At 38.2% G+C, this 21,030-nt stretch overlaps 2 protein-coding genes and 1 long non-coding RNA gene across 7 annotated transcripts in view; 1 reads left to right on the forward strand and 2 right to left on the reverse strand.

Annotated features, from left to right (window-relative positions):
- Positions 1–13,690, reverse strand: part of LOC309627590 (uncharacterized protein) — a 564,483-nt gene extending 550,793 nt beyond the window's left edge. For all 5 annotated transcript variants that reach the window (XR_014243827.1, XR_014243828.1, XR_014243829.1 and 2 more), the window contains exon 1: positions 13,426–13,690. The gene's annotated coding sequence lies outside the window, so the exon portion shown is untranslated. The remainder of the gene's footprint in view (positions 1–13,425) is intronic.
- A 109-nt stretch (positions 13,691–13,799) lies between these two features.
- Positions 13,800–18,596, forward strand: LOC309627609. The gene is made up of 5 exons (XR_014243847.1): positions 13,800–14,208; positions 14,460–14,504; positions 14,726–14,912; positions 18,207–18,458; positions 18,582–18,596. It is a non-coding gene; the product is annotated as an uncharacterized lncRNA (long non-coding RNA).
- The window catches only part of PRSS12 (serine protease 12), a 73,592-nt gene continuing 67,655 nt past the window's right edge, over positions 15,094–21,030 (reverse strand). The window contains exons 12-13 of the mRNA XM_082389640.1: positions 19,236–19,516; positions 15,094–17,476 (exon numbers count right to left, since the gene is read on the reverse strand). Coding sequence (XP_082245766.1) covers positions 17,169–17,476; positions 19,236–19,516 — 589 coding nt within the window. The 3' untranslated portion in view covers positions 15,094–17,168. The remainder of the gene's footprint in view (positions 17,477–19,235; positions 19,517–21,030) is intronic.

Genomic DNA, 21,030 nt, shown 5'->3' on the forward strand with positions numbered 1-21,030 from the left:
GAATTAAAATTAGCAAAATAAATTTTAAATGTAAGACCAAAAATACCTCTAGCCTTTAAGTAGTGCTTCCTATTTACCAGACTATTCATATAAATTACCCGAACAACAATACTAATCTTCTAGCTTCCTTTACAGATGAAGAAATGGGTATGGAAAGGTCAGATAACTTTCCCAAAGTCACACAAGAAGCAAAGTCAAAAAATGTGAGATTTGAACTCAGATTTAAATTTACCTTATACCTAACATCATTCTTCATTCTTTACAACACACGCCAGTTAAGAATGGGGACCTGAGCCAGATTCCACTCAAATCCCAGAGCTAAACTTAGGTTAATCATATTATTTCTCTGTGCCTCAATTTATTCATCTGTTAAATGGAGATAATAGTACATTCTCATACAATTGTTGAGACAAAGAAATGACTTAATGAACACATATAGACTTAACAAACATTAGCTGTTACCATTATTATCATTATTATTATAATTACCTCAAGGAGGTAATAATAACAAATAATTGTTCTTTTCAGAACCCCTTTAGTGTCTGTTCATTTTGTATTTCCTTCCTTACACCTTCTCAGTCATTACCGTTCGGTGCCCTAAAGAACGATGAGTATTCCAAAATTCTTATTGCTTTTATCAAATGTACTGAATTCCAGGGATTTCTTTCAGGACTCTTCTGATTTCTAAGACATAGTACCCATTTGTATAAATTATCATACAAGTAAAAAGGGTTTTATATTAAAGAAATATAAAAGTCATTTCTCTGGTTCTAATTCTACTTGATTTTCTATAAATTTACTTGGATAGAATTATTAAATAACTACTAAAACATCTTATATAGAAAATTGTAGTATTCCCAAATGCCATCTGAAGTCTTTTCATTTTTTAAAAAAAAGAGTGTTAAGATTTTTCTAGATTCAGCTCAAACTAAAATTTTTCAGGGAGCATTGTATGAGTCCCGTCAGTTCTTTGAGGATCAAATAGAAATTAATCAATATAGTCCTTACAGTCTCATGAAGAATGTGGACCTCTACTACTGAGAACTAAGACAGTGAAGATCTATTTCAATTATAAACATTGACTAATAGGGATCAGTTCCAAAGTTTGTCATAAAATGTTCTCTGTAAAATGATTTCCATTATAACATTTGAAATATATTCCCACAGAAGGGAAAAAAAAAAAAAAACCCTCAATTTAAAACTTTTGGCAAAGACAGAGGTAAGATATGTCCCAAATCAAAAAACATTTTTGCTTTAAATATACTAACTGGCAATTTATTTTTCCTTTTGAAGATTGCGTATAATTTCCCACAATTTTTTTTTTCACCTTTACCATCCAAGTTTCCTCATTCAACAAACATTCACATTCATGGACCAAGTACTGCTATAGGTAAGATGAATACGGTTACATCCTTACCCTCTGGTAGATTGGGCAAAAATATTTCTCTTCTCCAACAGAATCACTGTCTACTTTGATACACTCCACTTCGATACACTCCAAATACAAAATGTATCAACTTAAATACTTCAGACAGTAGGAAATGAATCAAATCTCTACTTGATTAATTTAGTATTTTAAAAACATACATCAAATTTGCATATAAAAAGGTATGTGGTATTTCAATTATATTCTTATGCATCTGGGGAAAGTTGTTCCTTTTCAGAATATAAGGTTTTCAATATTCAGTATAGATATTTATTATATAAAACCGGAGCCAGAGGGTAGGTTGGTAGAGCCATTATATATCCTGACATTTTCATGTTATTATCCACATATTCATTTACACACTCACGTACAATAATAAATGAATGTATTTCATTTTAAACCTAGGGTTTCAAATTCTTTTCCCATCTAGGTTACTAAAGAATATTGAGTAGAGTTCCCAATGCTATATATACAGTGGGTCCTTGTTGGTTATCTATTTTAAATATAGTAGTGTGTATATGTCAATACATGTATATGTATAACTGAATCACTTGGCTGTACACCTGAAAATAACACAACATTGTAAATCAACTATACTCCAATATAAAATAAATAAAAATTTTTAAATGTAAAATAAAATCTAGGGTTAAACAGATTTAAATAATAGGGTAACAGCGCCACCTCGTGGACTCATAAAAATTGGATGCTTGTCATTTTCAATCCATTAAGTTTTGCATACACATAAGCTTATCTTTTCACTGATACAGGAATTAATAATATTTAGTGCCCTAGAGTAAATGTCTGACATCATGGAACATCTATAAAGTATATTTTAGGGGGAAATAAAGAAAAACAAGTAAAGAGAATTTTAGCAAGTGGTCATTTTCAACTTACGTTAATATGTCCAGTATAAAAGCATTAGATATTTTACAAATATTAGTTTATAAATACTATAAAACAGTAATAAGATCTTTCATTTTAATGTACTATATTTCTATATTATATATTAAATAATCTCTTGCATAAAGGCATGCAAGCCAAAAAAAAATTTTTAAGGCCTTATTAGTAAATAGATTAAACCAAAGACCAAGGATCGCAAGTCGTCTGAGAAGGGAAAAAAGAAAGTCAAGTTTTGAGATGTTAAATATTTAGTGAAACATGAATGCAGCATCTCACCAACAAGCACATTTCTACAACAAAGGCAGGCAATCACTCTTGAGGTGATGGAGGCCAATTTAAGATCACTGAACACCTGGCGACTCCAGTTTGTCATGCTAAACCATAAAAGGCTCAGCAGGTTGCTTGCTAAATCTCCCAATATGTGTTATAGACATTTCATGAAGTCATTTACTATAGTACCCCAGCTCCAAAATCTGACTCACCATCACCTCAAAACTCATTAGTCCTACTTACATTTTCAGTGTCCCTCACTCTGCTCATGTGTTATCATCCCTCTTCATCTAGCTTAAATTCCATGGCAAATCAACATAATCTCTCCCATTCATATGTTCCCTCTCCCTTTTGTCACTTTGTTTACTTTCTTGGCAAACCCCAACCTTAGTTATTTCCAACTCTCTGTCAGCTTTACACCTACACCTATGCAGCTGAGCTTGGTGTGGAGAAAATATACAATCGTGACTTTTTAAAATTTAAATCAATTTAAATTCATTACAAGAACTGAAGTGGACCCCTAAAGTGGCCCGGGAATCCTACTACATTTCCTAGTCTATTCACACTCTCTCCTAACTATATCTCCTCCTCTCTCCTCAAATATCCAACACTCCCTCCCTCATCCTCACTCTCAGTTGATGACTTTGCTTTCTATTACTCTGAAAAAAGGGAAAAAATTAACAGAAGAGACCATTCAAAAGTTCACACCAGCACATCATTCACTTACCAGTATCTGCACCCTGCTACTCCTGCTTCAGTGGATGAAAAATTGCTTGAACTACCATTTAGACTAACTCCTACTTTGTGCACAAGATCCCACCTCATCAACCAAGACATTTACTAACTCTCTCCTGCATAATCAATTTTTTCATTTCTACTGGATATTTCCCATCAATACAAAAACACTTTACATTCTCCCATGCTTAAAAAATAACCCACCCTTGATCCTACATCGCTCTGAGGTACTGCCCCATTTCTCGTCCCCTTTATAGTAAAACTCCTCAGATGAGTCATCCAAATCCATTGTCACCAGCTCTGCTCCTCCCATTCTCTCTGAAACTATTCTTTTTTTTTAACTTTATTTTATTGAAGTATAGTTGATTTACAATGCTGTGTTAGTTTCTGGTGTACAGCAAAGTGATCAGTTACATATATATATTTTTTTCTTTTTCACATTCTTTTCCATTATGGTTTATCACAGGGTATTGAATATAGCTCCCTGTGCTATACAGTAGGACCCTGTTGTTTATCCATTCTATTTATAATAGTTTGCAGTTTGCATCTTCTAATCCCAATTCCCAATCCATCCCTCCACTGCCCCGCTCCCCCTCGGCAACCATAAGTCTGTTCTCTGTGTCTGTGAGTCTGTTTCTGTCTGAAATTATTCTTAACAAGGTCCCAAATGACCTCCACACAGCAAATCCAATAGTCATTTCTCAACTCCCATCTTACTTGTACCATGAACAGTTGATCATTCCCTCTTATTTAAAAAGCTTTCTTCTTGTCTTTCAGGATACCACACTTCTCGTTACCTCACTTCTCAGTCCCCTTGGCTGGTTCCCGGTATTTTTCCTGTGGACCTGCCCAAGGGCTCAGTCTTTGATCCTATTTTCTATCTATACTTTGTCCCTTGGTATTAGCATCCAATCTCACGGCTTTAAGCACCACCATGACAGCTCCCATATTTGTTTCTGCAGCCCAGACCTTTCCCCAGAACATACGCATATACTGAACTCCCCACTCAACAATTCTACTTGGATGTCTAAAAGGCGTCTCAAACTTAACACATACAAAACTATCTTCCTGAGTACTCCTCCCAGCAAACCTGCTACTCCTTAGTCATCTCCAACTCAGCAAATAATCAAAAAAGCTTGAAGCCATTTTTCTCATACCCCTTTTCCCTTTCTCTTATATCCTATATCCAATCTGTCCTCAAATACTATCAGTTCTACTGTAAAAATCTATTGAGAGTTGAATCGTTTATTTACTCCACTGGTACCACTAAGCCGACACTGTTCTCTCATTGTATTATTGCACCAGCTTAACTGGTTTACCTGCTCCAACCCTATTCCCCACCACTGTTCTGTCTCTCTTCTCAGTAGAGCTTCGAGAAAGAACATGTAAGTCCAAAGCCATATCATGTCATTCCTCTACTCAAAACTCTCCAGCGGTCACCGAGGTTACTCAAACAAACAAAATAAAACCTAAAAACCGTACGATGACTTATAAGGCCCTAGGTAGCCTATTACCTTTCTAACTTCACTTCCTATTTGCTTACCCCACTCCAGCCAAACTGGTCTCATTTCTGTTCCTTGACTACATCAAGTATATGAGTTATTGATTGCTGAATAACAAATTATCCCAAAATGTACTGACTTAAAACAACCTTATCTCACACGCTTTCTGTAGGTCAGGAATCCAGGTATAGCTTAGCTGGATTCTCTGCTTCAGCGTCTCTGACAGACTGCAATCAACAGCTGGGGCTGTAATCATCTCAAGGCTCGGCTTGTTAAAGATTCACTTCCAAGCTCACTTACCTGGCTGTTGACAGGATTCAGTGGCCTATTATTGGTCTGATAGCCCCAGTTCCTTAATGGACGTTGGCCAGAGGCCACTCTCTGTTCTTTGCCACACAGGCCTCTCCAGCATAGGAGCTTGCTTCATCAAAGCAAGCAATCCAAAAAGGCAAGAGAAAGAATGGGAGCAAGACACAGATCAGAGTCTTTTATAACCTAACCCCAGAAGTGACATCTCATCCCTTTGCCACTCCAGGGAAGGGGATTGCATAACGGAGGGAGTGACGTGAGGTGGGGATCATTAAGAGCCTTGTAAAATGCTGTCTACCACACAGGTTTGGTGCCACTCCGGAAGCACTGGTTGCATAGAACATTCTTCCACATATCAGCATGTTTCACTCCCTCACCTTCAAGCCTTTGACCTAATGTCACCTTCTCAGTGATATCTTTTTAAAATTACAATTGCTACCCCCCAAACACTCCTCATCCCCTTCTTTATTTTTCTCCACAGCACTTACTGACTTTAATGTACCATATAATTTATTTATTGTGGTTGATTTCTATTTTGTCAACTTAGCTAAACTAGTACTGCATTTTCACTTCCTTCCTTGAAGAGTTCCAAGATAGCATGGACCACAGAGACATTCTGCCTGAGATTTGGTAGGTGGAAGTGAAGCAGAAGTCCTATACTTTTATACGAGGAAGGCCAGTGCAGGGCACGAGGCAATGTTGCAGATCTTGCACATTGTCACCTCTTCTGCCAGCACATCCTGTAGGTGTTGGGTAGCAGTCAGGTCCAAACCTTCAACTCCTGCCAGATCTTCTCTTCCAACTTCAGCAACTCTTGAGTCTGTGACAAAGGACTAGCTCCTTCTGCAGATCACCTCCATCATCAAAGTTGAACCCTGGGAACCAGGGAGAAATCAGCGCAGATTCCAGTCCAGTCTCGCGGGTTCCAGTTCATCCTTGCCAGTTTTCCTTGCTTCCTCCACTTGACAATTGTGATTTGACCTTTTGCTAGTACTTCTGCTCCTCTGATAGAACTCTAATATTCATTTATGTGTGTTTTCTGCCATTAAAACATAAGCTCTGTGAGTAAAAAGTATTGTCTGTTTTGTTTACTGCTCTTTCCCCAGTACCTAGAACAGGGCCTGGTACATAGTACAACTTTTTAAAACATAAGGCACAAGAATAAATATTAAGGGTGGCAAGAAAAGGAAAAGACTAATAGATGTTCTAGAAGAAAGGTTCCTGTAAAAATTAAAAACTGGAATGTGTCTTAATGGATGGATAGGTAGGAAATACAGTTTACACTATGAAATAGCATGAAAAAAATCGATATGAGCATGCTAAGTGTAACATACACTGTATGTTGTCCAGGGATGAGGAATTTGACCTGGGGAAGCCATTATCATTTCTGTAGCAAGTGACTAACCTGGAGAAAATGCTATTTCAGGAAATTTCTCTTCCAGGAATATACTCAGGTGACTGGAAAGGGAGAATCAGAAAAGTAGGGATACAAATCACACATGTTGTCTTAGATTACTAGTATGATAATAGAGAAACGGAAAAGGTAAATATAAAAATAATTGTTAAAAGGTTATAACATGGCAACTGTAGAAATCATTAGTGCTGTTTATTGATACTTCTGATTCTCCTCCTAAACACATAGTAGGGTTCCATTTTCCCACCTTTTCGAAGTTATGCATGGCCATGAAACCTGCTTTAGTCCCAGAAATATGAAGCAACATGACAAGTGCCACTTCAAAATGGAAGACTTTAATAACAAGTGTGATTCTCTACCTTCCCTTCTCCCTTCATGTTGCCTAGAAATATTACAAATGGTGAAAGTTTCATTAGTCTGAGTCTCTAAATGGCCAAGAGCATTACAAGAAACAAACCTTTGTGGTTTTAAGCCACAAAGACTTTGGATTGTTCGTAACTGCAACACAACCTCACCCATTCTGATTGTGGCAGTTTTAGCTGGTGTCGACAAATATTTACATTCCCCTCTTTAAGAGATGGAGCTTAATTTCCCTCCCTTTTTGTGTGAGCTGAAGTTAATAACTCATTTCTAACAAGTGATGGCATGTAACTTCTCAGACTAGGTCTGAGAAAAACATTAGGACTGTCTCTTGGATCACTCACTTTGGGGAAAACCAAACTGCTGTAACTTGAGGACACTCGAGCAGACCTATGGAGATCCACATGCTGAGGAGTTGAGGCCTCCTGCCAACTATTAGCATTAGCTTGCCAAGCTCAGGAGTGAGCAACCTTGGAAGAGGATCCTACAGCCCCAGGCAACATCCTGAATGCAACCTCAAGAGATACACTATGACAGCTTAGCTGCTCTTAGATTCCTGATCTGCAGAAATTGTACAAGATGATAAATGCTTACTGTCTTAATCCACCATGCTTTAGGCTAATTTGATACACAGCAATAGATAACAAATACATTGAATGATATAGAAACACACTAAAAATTGAACATTGAGGATAGAATGAAATCAAAGGTAACTCCTAGGCTTTGAGCTTTGAAAAGTCTGGAAAAATTGTGGTATCACTGACTGTAAGTTACTCAACTCCATTGTATTTTTGAGGCAAGGGCCATGTCTGCTCAATAAACATTTGCTGGAGTCTTGTAAATGTTTAACAACTGAAAAAAGTGTTCAGAACTGAAAAAAATATTCCACTACAGACAGGGGAGAACTCTCATCTCCTCTTGTCTAGACACTATACTTCTATTACAATTTTGTTCCCAGTAGTATCACATTGCTAGTACACACCAACTGCAAGCTTAAGTTCCCAAAGTATTTTAAGATGACAGTAAGCCCACAGGCGATTTCCTGACTATATTTCCTCCCACTTATCTCAACAGTCATATGAGAGATGTGCAGTTATGCTACTTTTGTTTCCCTGATGATTACCATAGTTTCTACACTAAAACCCTAAAAGGAAAAAGGGAGAAGTAGTATAGTTGAAGAATGAGTATTCTATAATGAACGGTTTCAGTTCATGTATCAAATGCAGAATTGAAATATTTTCCAGCCATCGTTTTATCAGTCTAACAGCTTCACCTCACAGTCTACCTTTAAAATCCTTAAACTAACCTTTATTTACAATCAATTTTTAATCCTTCTATCTATTACCACATTATCTCTCCTGAGAACTCACTCTAAGCCTCAAAGATTTGGCTTGAACAGTGGCTAAATCCATTAGGTATGATCTCGGAATCCCCCCAAATTTAGAAATATTGCCATCTTAGCCACAAATTGCACACTAACAGTAGACAAAAACCATCACTAAAGCACCACTTGTTAAAATGAAAACAGACTATAAAGTTATGACTTTTATTAAGCTTTATTTTTAAATAGTTTCAGGTTTACAGAAAAGTTGCAAAAATGGTACATGGAGTTCCCAGACACCTGTCATCCAACTTCCCCTATTGTTAACATCTTATAATACCGTGTACATCTGTCACAACTAAGAAACCAACACTGGCACATCACTATTAACTAAATTCCACACTTTATTCAAATTTCACCAGTTTTCCATTAATGTCCTTTTTCTGCTTGAGGATCCCAGCCAGGATACAACATTACATTTAGTCATTATGTCTCATCTCCTCTGGTGTGACAGTTTCACAAACTTTGTTTTTCATGACCACAACAGTTTGAGTACAGTTTAGGGAAGCAGTAGAACGTCCACCAATTTGATTTTGTCTGATGTTTTTCTCCTGAGTAGACTGGGGTTAGAGCTTTGCGTAAGAATAACACAGAAGGAGGTGAAGTGTTCTTCTCATCACATCTTATCAGGGTACACACTATCAATATGACTTACCACTGATGTTGATATTGATTACCTGGCTTAGGTAGTATTTGCTAGATTTCTCTACTGTAAAGTTATGCTTTCCCCCTCTTGCCTTACCCTACCCTTTGAAAGCAAGTCACTAAGCACAGCCCATACTCAAGATGGTGTTGGGGTAGGAAAGGGGGATTAAACTTTATCTCCTGGAGAGAAGTGACTTTTTAAAATAAATATAAAATTTACTCAATTCCTGAAGTACATACTGAGTACCTCAAAGCATCTGCTAATGCAATTTAGTGCCCATTTAATGTGAATCACTCTGCTAGGCACTTCAAATAACGGTTAGAAACAGACATGCATCATGAGGAGTTTACAATATAGTGAAGAAAATATACCACAAGAAAAATGCTAGTTAAGTACTATAATGCTACTTAAGTCACAAAAAGGGAAAAATCAAATTCAGTTGGAGTTATGAAAAGTTTCATAGAACAAGAGATATTTAAGCAAAGTATTTAAAGCTGACTATAATTTTGACAGATGGAAATTCAACAACCATTTATGATTTTAAAAATCTCAAAAAAGTGCATATAGAGGGAATGTACCTCAATATAATAAAAGCCATATATATCAATCCCATACTTAACATCATACAGTGAAAAGCTAAAAACTTTTCATCTAATATCAGGAACAAGACAAGGATGCCCACTCTCACCACTTTTGTTCAACATAGTATTTGAAGTCCTAGTCAGAGCAATTAGGCAAGAAAAAGAAATAAAAGGTATCCAAATTGGAGAGAAGTAAAACTGTCACTATTTTAGACAACATGATTTAATATATAGAAAACCCAAAGATTCCTCCAAAAAACTGTTAGAACTAATAAACGAATTCAGTAAAGTTGCAGAATACAAAATCAATATACAAAAATCTGTTACATTTCTATACGTTAATAAACTATTGGAAAAAGAAATTAAGAAAACAATCCCATTTACAATTGTATCAAAAAGAATAAAATACCTAGGAATAAATTCAACAAGGAGGTGAAAGACCTGTACACTGAAAACTATAATACACTGATGAAAGAAACTGAAGACACAAACAAATGGAAAGATTATCCATGCTCATGGATTGGAAGAATATTGTTATAACATCCATACTATGCAAAGCAATCTACAGATTCAATGCAATCCTTACCAAAATTCCAATGGCATTTTTCACAGAAATAGAACAACAAACCTAAAATTTGTATGAAATCACAAAAGACCCCAAATAGCCAGAGCAATCTTGAGAAAGATGAACAAAGCTGAAGGCATCATGCGCCCTGATTTCAAACTATACTACAAAGCTCGAGTAATCACAACAGCATGGTGTTGGCACAGAAAGAGACACATAGATCAAAGGAACAGAATACAGATCCCAGAAATAAACCCACACATATGCAATGAGTTAATTTATGACACAGGAGCCAAGAATATACAATAGGGAAAGAACAGTCTCTTCAATAAATGGTGTTGGGAAAACTGGAAAACCACATGCAAAAGATTAAAAATAGGCCACTATCTTACACCATACACAAAAATGAACTCAAAATGGATTAAAGACTTGAATGTAAGACCTGAAACCATAAAACTCCTAGGAGAAAACATAGGTGGTAAGCTCCTTGACATCAGTCTTGGTGATGATTTTTTTTTTTTTTTTCAGTGCCGTATAGCATGTGGGAACTTAGTTCCCTGACCAGGGGTTGAACACATGCCCCCTGCATTGGAAGCACATAGTTTTAACCACTAGACCACCAAGGAAGTCCCTTGGAGATGATTTTTTGAACCTGACCCCAAAAGTACAGGCAACAAAAGCACAAATAAACAAGTGGGGCTACATCAAACTAACAAGTTTTGGCACAGCAAAGGAAACCATCAACAAAATGAAAAGGCAGCCTACTGAATGGGAGAAAATATTTGCAAATCATATATCCTGCTAAGGAGCTAATATCCAAAATATATAAAAACTCATACAACTCAATAGCAAAAACAAACAATACAATTAAAAAAAAAATGGGCAGAAGATCTAAATAGACATTTTTCCAAAGACATACAAACAGCCAAGAGGCACTTGAAAGGATGCTCAATGTCACTAATCATCAGGAAATGTACATCAAAAATATAATGAGATATCACCTCACACATGTTAGTATGGCTATTATCAAAAAGACAAGGAATAACAAGTGTTGGTAAGAATGTGGAGAAAAGGGAACCCTCATGCACTGTTGGTGGGAATGTAATTGGTGTGCAGCCACTATGGAGAACAGTATGGGGGTTCTTCAAAAAAATTAAAAGTAGAACTAGAGGGTGATCCAGCAATTCCACTCCTTGGTATTTACTCAAAGAAAACAAAACACTAACTCAAAAAGATATATGCACCCCCATGTTCACTGCAGGGTTATTTTCAACAGCCAAGATATGGAAACAACCTAAGTGTCCACTGATGGATGAATGAAAAAAGAAGATGTGGTACACACACACACACACACACACACACACACACACACAAAGGAATATTATTAAGCCAAAAAAAAGGATGAAATCTTGCCATTTGTGACAACATGGATGGATCTTGAGGGTATTATGCTAAATGCAGTACATTGGACAGAGAAAGACAAACACTGTATGATCTCACTTATATGTGGAATCAAAAAAACAACCACCACCACCACCACCACCCATAGACTCATAATATAAACTGCCAGTTATAAAATAAGTAACTCCTGGAGATGTAATATACAACATAGTGACTGTAGTTAATAACAGTGTATTGCACATTTGAAAGTTACTAAGAGAGTAAATCTTAATTCTCACCGCAAGAAAAAAGAAATGTAACTATGTATGAGGATGGAGGTTAACTAGACTTACTGTGGTGATCATTTCACAATATATACAAATATCAGATCATTATGTTGTACACCTGAAACTAATCTAACATTATGTCAACTACAGGAAGAAAAAAAGAAGATAGATGGAAAGACATTCAAGATGAAGAAAAGAGCATAAACAAAATATGAGGGTTCTCTCTCTCTCCCTCTCTCATTCATCCAGTGTTTTAGCACTTTAACCCAACACATTCATTTTAAGATCTTCACTAAGTCTTACTAGGTTAGCATAAGTGAATGGGGTTAGGGGCTATATTGAGTCCCCCCGAAATTCATTATGCTTAAGTCCTAACCCCCCAGTACCTCAAAATATGACTATATTTGGAGATAAGGTCTTTAAAAAAATAATTAAGGTTAAAAGAGGTCATTAGGACAATATGACCGGTGTCCTTATAAGAAGATATTAAGTTATAGATAGGCACAGAGAGAAGAGGATGTGAAGAAACAGGCCCATCTACAGGCCAAGAAGAGGTCTCTGAAGAAACACACCTGTGGACACCTTGATCTCAGACTTCCAGTCTCCAAAATTATGAGAAAATAAATTACTGTTGTTTAAGACATCCTGTCTGTGGTATTTTGCTAGACCAGCCTAGCAAAACAACACATGCTCAGTTAGAGATTCTAAATCAAATCTAATGTGGCAAAATTCCCCACTGTGATTTGTTATTTAAACCTTATTATTGAGTAGTTCTTTCCATTCACTAGTATCATGAAGAGAGTAAAGTAAGGTGAAGAAAGGAAAAAGTGAGCCTTAAAAACAACTTTAGTTCTTTCAAATTTTATGCCCTACAAACTTGTCCATTCTAACCCTAACCATAACAGAAATTTTTGCCCTAAATTCTTTCCCCTAGAAAAGTTTGTAGTGTTCATGAAGCTTCACAGATCTCTCTTGTAGCACTTTATTCACCAGATCGCTTGATAACATTATCCCTGACAGCAACTGCTGCAACACAGGGCCCCAAATGGTCCACTACTAAGTAAAAGCTTCACCTCGATCCACCCTTTTGTCTCATACCGTAGGAAAATTAAAAGGGAAATAGAAAATAAATTTAAATGGCATTTAACAAGCACGTATCTAGGACTAAAAGTATTCCTAAACGTCTGTAACTCCCCTTTTAAAGAAATAGACCTACCATTTATTTAGCTGCACCCCCAAAGAAACGTACAGCAGGGAAGTTAAAACCCAGGTGTCCACTTGCAAGAGTCAACAGAAGCTCTGGAGCGGCTACATTGTGGACCACAAACCACGGGTCCGAAGGCAACACGGGAAACGTTCACACACGCATGTAAAAGGGTCTCCCGCACGCTCGTCCGGTCTAATACCCTTTCCTTTTCCTAATCTTGTGTTTACAAAATCGTTTGGCAAGGCTTTCAGCAGAGTGCAAATACTCCTAAGAGATTAGACTACCTCAGAACAAAACAAAAACTGATTGCAGACCACTGACACCTGCGCTTCAGGAACAGCAATGTCGGCGGAACACGGGAAGATACGGAGTTTTTTAGCAGAGAGACCAAAAAAAAAAAAAGTCAGCTAGTTCCATGAAAATCAACCAACCAAAAGGTTAAGAAGCAGAGAACTATCGAACCTGGTGCTTTGGTAACAAGGGTGACTTCTAAAGTAACTCTCTAACAAGACAGCCCTTTCGCCTTCTTCACTCAGCGGACGCGCGAGTCCGGCAAGATTTCCTGGTTTCGCGAGAACTTTTGGCAGCTCTGAATGCGCACGCATCAGAGTCGGAGGCCACGTGAGCAGCCCAGATCTAGCGCGGGGCGGGGCGAGGCGGGGTGGAGAAGCTTAGGAAGGGGAGGGGCCATCAGGAAGGCGGTGGCCAACGGATGGGCTGGAACCTCAGCGGAGCTGGGAGGGCGGGGCGGAGGGAGAAATCGTGTAGGCCCCGCCCCTCGCGGCGCTTCCCCGGAATAGCGTCACCAGCTCTATAAGAGAGCGTGTGGCGAAGGATTCGGCCTTTTACATCCGGGAAGCGTCGAGTTTAGGTTAAGGTACGGCGTCGTGTTTCGTGCGCTAAAATACTTGAGACAGAACTTTTCGGCCAAGTTTAAAATGCAGGAGATGCAACAGTCTTGTAGAAGTAGATCGACGTCAGCTTGGAAAACCTCTAGGTTCAAACGCCTGAGTGGACTTAAATGTTCATTGATTCTCGGGGCAGCCACGTTCAGCCGGGGCCGCTGAGTCGGAAAACTAGCGCGCGTGGGCCGTGGGCCTTCCGGCAAAGTTTAAATGCAGCTGATGACTCCGGTGAAGAAGGTCATTAGTTCCGCTGTTGGTGTCATGTGGCCATCTTGAATCTACTCCGCCACTGTTAAATAGTAACACCGCATCCTGATAACCCGCCAGTTTGATCCAGGTGGTGAGTAGTATCTGTAGTTGTCCTTGCTGGTCTTTTCTGGGATCGTGAATCTCCATGTATCTTTGGGACCTGTCAGCTGTGGCAGTCTCCCTTCCTAGCCATGGAAGAGCATATTCTTGTTTATTGGCAAAGCTGTCACCATTTAATTGGTATCAGATTCTGACTTGCACAAGTAACATTCTTCCCTTTAAAAATCTGGAGGGGTACTGGGTTATTGGGCAAACATCTAACTACTGTTCAAATGTTTTTAGGAAGCTGAGCTAATTGTTCCAATGGATGATGGAAAACATAACAAGGTACGTTCCTGTCTTTATATATATATATATTTCTGAATCTGAAACCCTTAGTGCTAAGGATTTGGAAGGCCAAACAAAATTGGCATATTTTGCTGGCATTTTGTAATTTAAAAGAGTAAATAGCCAACTGAATAGAAAGTAACTGAAGTAGCTGCTAAGACTCAGCACTGAGGTAAGTACACAAATTAGAGTTTTATAAAGCTGGTTTTCTTCTCTTGCAGAAGTCAAGAAATCCAAAGCGATACGGGTGAAGTCTTACTTAGCATCCTGAAGTACACTGCCAAATGTGATTTTAAATCTCAAGTATGGTATTTAAATGGAGAATAAGTGCTTCCTTGCTATATCAATAAAATGCTTGATTTGTACAGATGTCAGTGTTCCCTGACTGAATGACCAATAAGTGCAAAGGTAACTACAAGTAGTGAACAGGCTGTTTCCTGTTCCACTGCTGTGGAGCTTGAGCGGAAGTAACATGAATTAATATTGTTGTGTAAGGTATTATTTGGGGAAAACTCTTACACGTAAAAACCAGTTTACCCCTGAGGAAGAGAGCAGGGTCATTTAATACCACACAGAAGATTAAGGAAACTGCACGGTGAAAAGCTATGCACTTTATTTACACAGATGTGCACTGAACACTTGCATCTTTTAAAACTCACACTTAACATTTAACAAGAAAAAACATTAAGCTATAATAAAGGCATATTTTATGAACCAAGCATTCTACCTCAAGGTTGAGCAAACTGCAGGCCATCTGTTAACTATCTGTTCTTTAAGTTTGCCAGCCTCTGGTCTAGTTAAAAAGCCAATATAAATGTTTGCATCAGCACTGTAGTTCAATTACAAGGATGGCCCATGAGAAACTTTCAGGAAGATAAATTTTCTGGTTTTTCCCAAGCCCTTGTGCATGTGTGCACCATCTATAGCTGTCATCTCTATATGTAAATGCAGAGTTTTTCCGTTATCAAAGTCATGAGTGTTTAGAAAACGTTTTAATGCTATTCTACTTGAACTGCATTGCAGTTCTGCAAAGTAGTAAACTATAAAGCACTTTCAGGTTAGCACCAGTTTTTTTACATAGCTCAGAATTTATAAAAGGGATGCAATATGATACAGAAGGGAAAGGGATGGGGGTGAAGTCCCTCCATGGTGAGTTAGCCATTTAAGAAGATTACTTAAGCATTCTTAATCCTATAGTTTGCACTTAACCTTTTTTTACTACCTGGGATTTTGGGAAGGACTCATGATAGCAGTCATGTCACCTCTGGTAAGGATTACTCAAGTATCCTGAGGGCTTAGCTTTTATATTTGGGCAAAGATTTTGTGCTGCTACCAAGAATGCCCTGTAGGATACATAATAAGCAGCTACCCCTTACTCCTTTGGGAAACAGCCAGAGGGAAAACTTACCTTTAGACAGGAGAACCGTGGGTTAGAGGGGTGGGAGGAGATGCTCTTGTCTGTATTGGGACTCTTCCTGTTCTGGAGTTTGGATTCAAAGCCTTTCAACAGCTGTCTCATCTTGGCCTCTGCCTGTTAACCCATTTGAAAACTAGAAATACTATAAAATCTTACCTACCTTTTATAAATTGTCAATGAGGTGCATAGCCACCTAGCACATAAGTGGTATATGGATTAAACATAACAGTTATTTTAGACTTTCCCATACTATTGACAGGGAAAGCATTTTTAATAGTCTTTTTATTAGATGGGACTGTATCAGGATAGTCTGCAGGTTTAAGTTAGTTACCAGAAAGTTGCAATAGGTGGCACTCTTAAATCATGGTCTGGAAAACAGTGTGATGCTAAGGAAAAAAACATTTTTGTTTTACCAAGCTGTAAATTTGAAGTGATTAAAAGTAATCAAGCAGGTTGAATTAGGTTGTGCATTAAACAATTTGAAGGCATTCTTTATTATGTTACCAGGAATGCTGAATTCTGCTAACAACATACAAGGTAGCTAGAATGTTTTTCTCTTTAGTTGCCATAGTGCTTGATACAAAGGCTTCATTCAGGAATGTATTGTGACAATGATATTCCTTTCCAGTCTGTTTATAATAGAATTCCTTTATCTTTTTTGGCCTTCAATTTTCTCACGAAAGGCCAGAAAGATGTGGTCTGATTTTTTTTATCAGCCTAAGGAAAAAAATCTTAGCTTAAAAAATTACATGAACAGAAAACAGTGCCACTCTTATTTTGAGTAAAGAGTATTTTCTTTGTGTGTCAAATGTAGGCTCTTTATATGAATATATACCATACTGATTCAGTTATAAAGGAGTTCTCAATCCAAATAAATGTAAAAACAGCCTGACTGCACAATCAATATACAAAAGTCTCTGGAGAATGCTGAGAAATAGGCAGAGACAAGACTCATGAGAATAATGAATTTAGTGTCCATTAAACTAATTTGGGTAGGCGACAATGCTAAATAAGGATAATCATTACTACACTGAGGTATCTGTAACCAAAATGTTCACATCACACATTCTCAAGCAGCAAAGGGGTACACAGTTCTTATCACAACACGAAACACAAATACGGATCTCCACTCCCATTAGTTGGCATCTCTGGCTAAATGCTAATGTTGGAAGGTTTCCAACAGATTCTTTTTTTTTTTTTTTCAACAGATTCTTTAAATATTATTTTCTTGAGGTTTCCATGAAGGATTACAGTTTGGTGACACTTTTTATCCAAGGTACAAAGGCTGAGACTTTGGTATAAACACCAGGGGAATCCTTGACTCCACAGCCATATCCCCAGGAGGTCACCCCATATACAACCCAGCTCTCTCCTGGCCGTTCACACATGAGTGGTCCTCCGCTGTCTCCCTGGCAGCTGTCCACACGTTTGTGTTCATGGAGGTTTCCAGCACAGAGCATCCTTCCTGTAAATCGACCCTTATAACGGTCTTCACAAAACCTCTTGGGAAGTAAGGGGATGGCTGCTTGTTGTAGAGTTCTTGAGTAGGCTCGTCCTATGCAGGCCAAATAATTGAATTAGATTCCAGGTAAAGATCGTAGCGAAAAGAGCTACATTTAACAGTTTAATGAACATTTAATAGCCCTATTAAAAAGCCCTATTGTGGCATTAGTGTAGTTTAAGTGAGTGATAACTATAAATGGTACTTTTTTTATTGTTTGCACTTAACCATACTCTAACCCTTCACTATTCTGTTTCTCAGTACTGCATTTTTTGAAGAATACTTTAGTAATGCTTACGGACTTGCCCAGTAGAAAAAGGTAACCTACAGAAAGCACATTTGTGCAGGCTTTAGAATTTGAATTCTCTGTATTAAAACAGTGAGGGTGTATTCATGCTGGTTCTGTATTAGCAAATCCACTGCTCTAGGACTCATCTACTTCATTGACTTTTGAGGATTAATTATAAATAACAATTCTATATAAGCACATAAGGTGGCAATTACTATCCTCAAGAGAAACATGGTATTTCATAAAGATGATTCAGAAACAACATTCTTACATAGAAACAGGCTGAAGTTTAACCACTTGTTAAGGTATTCTATTTACTAGTAAGCCACTCATTCTCTGTTTAGTGGCTAAAATGTATAATTGATAGGTTCTCCATGATAGCCTTTTCTTGGATCTAAACTCCACATTATTCTCCAATCCAATTTACTCAACTGGAGTGATTCATCCATAATAAAACATTCTGTAAAATTTACTTTCTTTGTCATCTCTATTCAGATGTAGTGTCTAAAGGGAGGTGATTGATTCACTTCCCTGATGAAGTAATAATTCCAGCAGCTGTACTCCAGCCTTCAGTTTGCCTCACAGATCAGCACAGCGTCGTGAGAAGGCATGTACTCTGCCGTGATTCTATCATATCTTCCAGGAAATGTTTCCACTTTTTAAGGTTTATCTCAGGATTGGTCGCAGAGCTTTTTCAGTACTGTATATCTGCTACAGATGTTCTACATTTTGCTGCTATGAAATAATGTAAGTTTAAAGCCCAGATTTAATGTAGCATGGGATAAAATGAAAACAAATACTTATATTTACTAAATATAACCTTATTGAAATTATCACCTGTAGAAATACTTATTTGATGTTCTTTTTCAGTGTTAATTACTTTTAATGGAGAGCAGTCAACCCAATCATTTCTCCTTAGTAGTCATTTGTGAGTCGAGCACCTAATCCAGGTGAGACCTAGATGTTTCGAAGACCATCCTGAGCAAGCACTAGCTGATGTTAACTCTAGCAAGACAATACAGAAAGCTGTTCGCCTGAGAAGAGCACAAGCTGAACACCATCCTGCTCGGGGACAGGGAGGTGGGAAGAATAGAAGGGGGTTGTGGAAGGAGAAACCCAAGTGAGCTGGATCCCTCCACTTGAACCTCAGCAGCTCTGATTTTTGTTCTTCATTTAGGAATTCTGCATAAGATTTACTTTGATAAAGGGCTCCATTACAAAGAAACCATCAAACACCAAAGCCCTTTGCTGGGGTAGCTACATCAAAGTCATTAGGAAAACTTTTTAAAATAGAGACAGCTAGGCCCAAGTCCTGAGTAGGGTCCCAGTTCTAATGGGAACCACAGTACCCTCAGGGTATGAATCCAGATTACATGCATGCATCTCACACTTGGCGGAATTTCCAAACAACTAAGCCTGAACCCCCTTTAAGATTTTGCTACCCACTGTACACCCAGACGTATGGATAATCCCAGACACAAGCAGGTGCCCAGATTTTAGTTGTTTCTTTGGGTTATTTGTTACCTGTGTCTCCCCATCCTGTTATGTGACAATTGGAGGCTGTTTTCTGTGGCCTCTCCCTCCGGAGTGGCAAACAGGCTGGCAGAACGTGGCTGCTGAATCTGGCACATTGTTCTTCTGGTCCTTGTAACCTAACCAGGGCGATGTCGTAGTCGCTGCTGTCTGGCCGATACTCCCGGTGAATCACAATCTGCTGAACTCCAATTTCTTCTTCAAACTCCTCCGGCACCAGAGTATGATAATCCCCAACCCGAACAGCATAGTTCGTAGTGCTGTTACCATACCTGGGAGGCAGAGAGAGCTAATGGGAGGCTTGTTTCAAGTGTTGTAAATTGGTAACTGTCAGCCAGGAAGGTTAACAGAGATGCTTGTAAGCCTTTCTTCCAAATCATTAATCCCTTTTATAAGTTTAACCTTCCTTTCCATTTCTCTGATCCCACTGCTCTCGGTCTCACACTCTAAACCCACTGTCATCACTTTTTTTCTTCATCCATTTCACTATTTAACCCAGGTTACCATCTAACTGTTTTCTGAGAAAGAGCAAATGTGGAAAGTAAGGGCTAATCACTAACCTGTCATTTCCCCACCATGAAAAAGGATCAAAACAGGAACAAATAGTACAGGGCAAAATTACCATCCTGTGTTTGCTGTCGTCATTTTTCTATCATTTCCAAGATTGTTAGTTCCACGAGGGCAGAAACTGTCTGATTTAACTCTGTATCCCCGAAAGCACTTAGCACAATCCACTTTACTCCCCTTTTCTGTGAACTGAATGCAAACCAAAACTATCTTCAGGGCAACATACATTCATTATATGCTCTTATCTCTTAAATCTTTGTTCAGACATCACCTCAGTAAGACCTACCTTGACATCTAAGATTGCAACCCACCCTTGCTTGTGCTCCCATCCCCCAGCACTCCCAATATCCTTAATCTGCTTTACTTTTCCTTTTTTATTATACACTACTTTCTAACAAATTATCTAATTTACTGTTTATTATATTTATTGTTCTGTCTTCGTCCTCCCCCGCTTGAACAAAAGGTACTCTAGGGCAGGGATCTTTGTGTTCACTGATGAATCTTACACATCGAGAATAGTGATGCCAGTTAAGTAGGAATGCAGCATATGTTTGCTGATTTAGTGAATGAATGAATGCTTATTTTTAATGAATGTGTCTTTTTTCCATAGGAACTATTCAATTAAAATAGAAATACAATATTTACTTGATTGACAGTTCTCAGCCTGTTTTTCAGCCAACATACCTTGATTCTGATACATCTGCCTAAAGCAGTTTCTCAACTTCAGCACTCCTGACATTTGGGACCAGATTATCATCTGTTGTAAGGGGCTGTGCTGTGCATTGTAGGATGTTTAGAAGCATCCCTGGCCTCTGTTCACTAGATGCCAGTTGCATGCACACTCGCATACACACACCCCAGTTTGACAACCAAAAATGTCTCCAGACGTTGCCAAATATTCCCTAGGGTGCAAATTGGCCCCACTTGAGAACCACCGACCTAAAATACATCATCCAACCCACCTCCTGATACTTCCTCTTTCTCACTGAAGAGTATAGCACCTTGCTCACTTCCCCTCTATAGCTACTTAAAACATTCTCAATGACTTAATTCCCAGCACCTTTCCCTTTTAGTTCCGTAACCTCCTCACCTGCAGAGAGTGTTTTCTCTACTTGATCTCAGCCCCCCACCTACAGCTCATACTCACCAAATATTACACATTTTTGAAATCTTGGTTTCAAGCATCTCATCTTGACAGTTTGACATCTCTACTCATAAT

The sequence above is a fragment of the Balaenoptera borealis genome, assembly GCF_965194805.1.
Source record: "Balaenoptera borealis genome assembly, chromosome: 4".
Taxonomy (NCBI): Eukaryota; Metazoa; Chordata; class Mammalia; order Artiodactyla; family Balaenopteridae; genus Balaenoptera; species Balaenoptera borealis.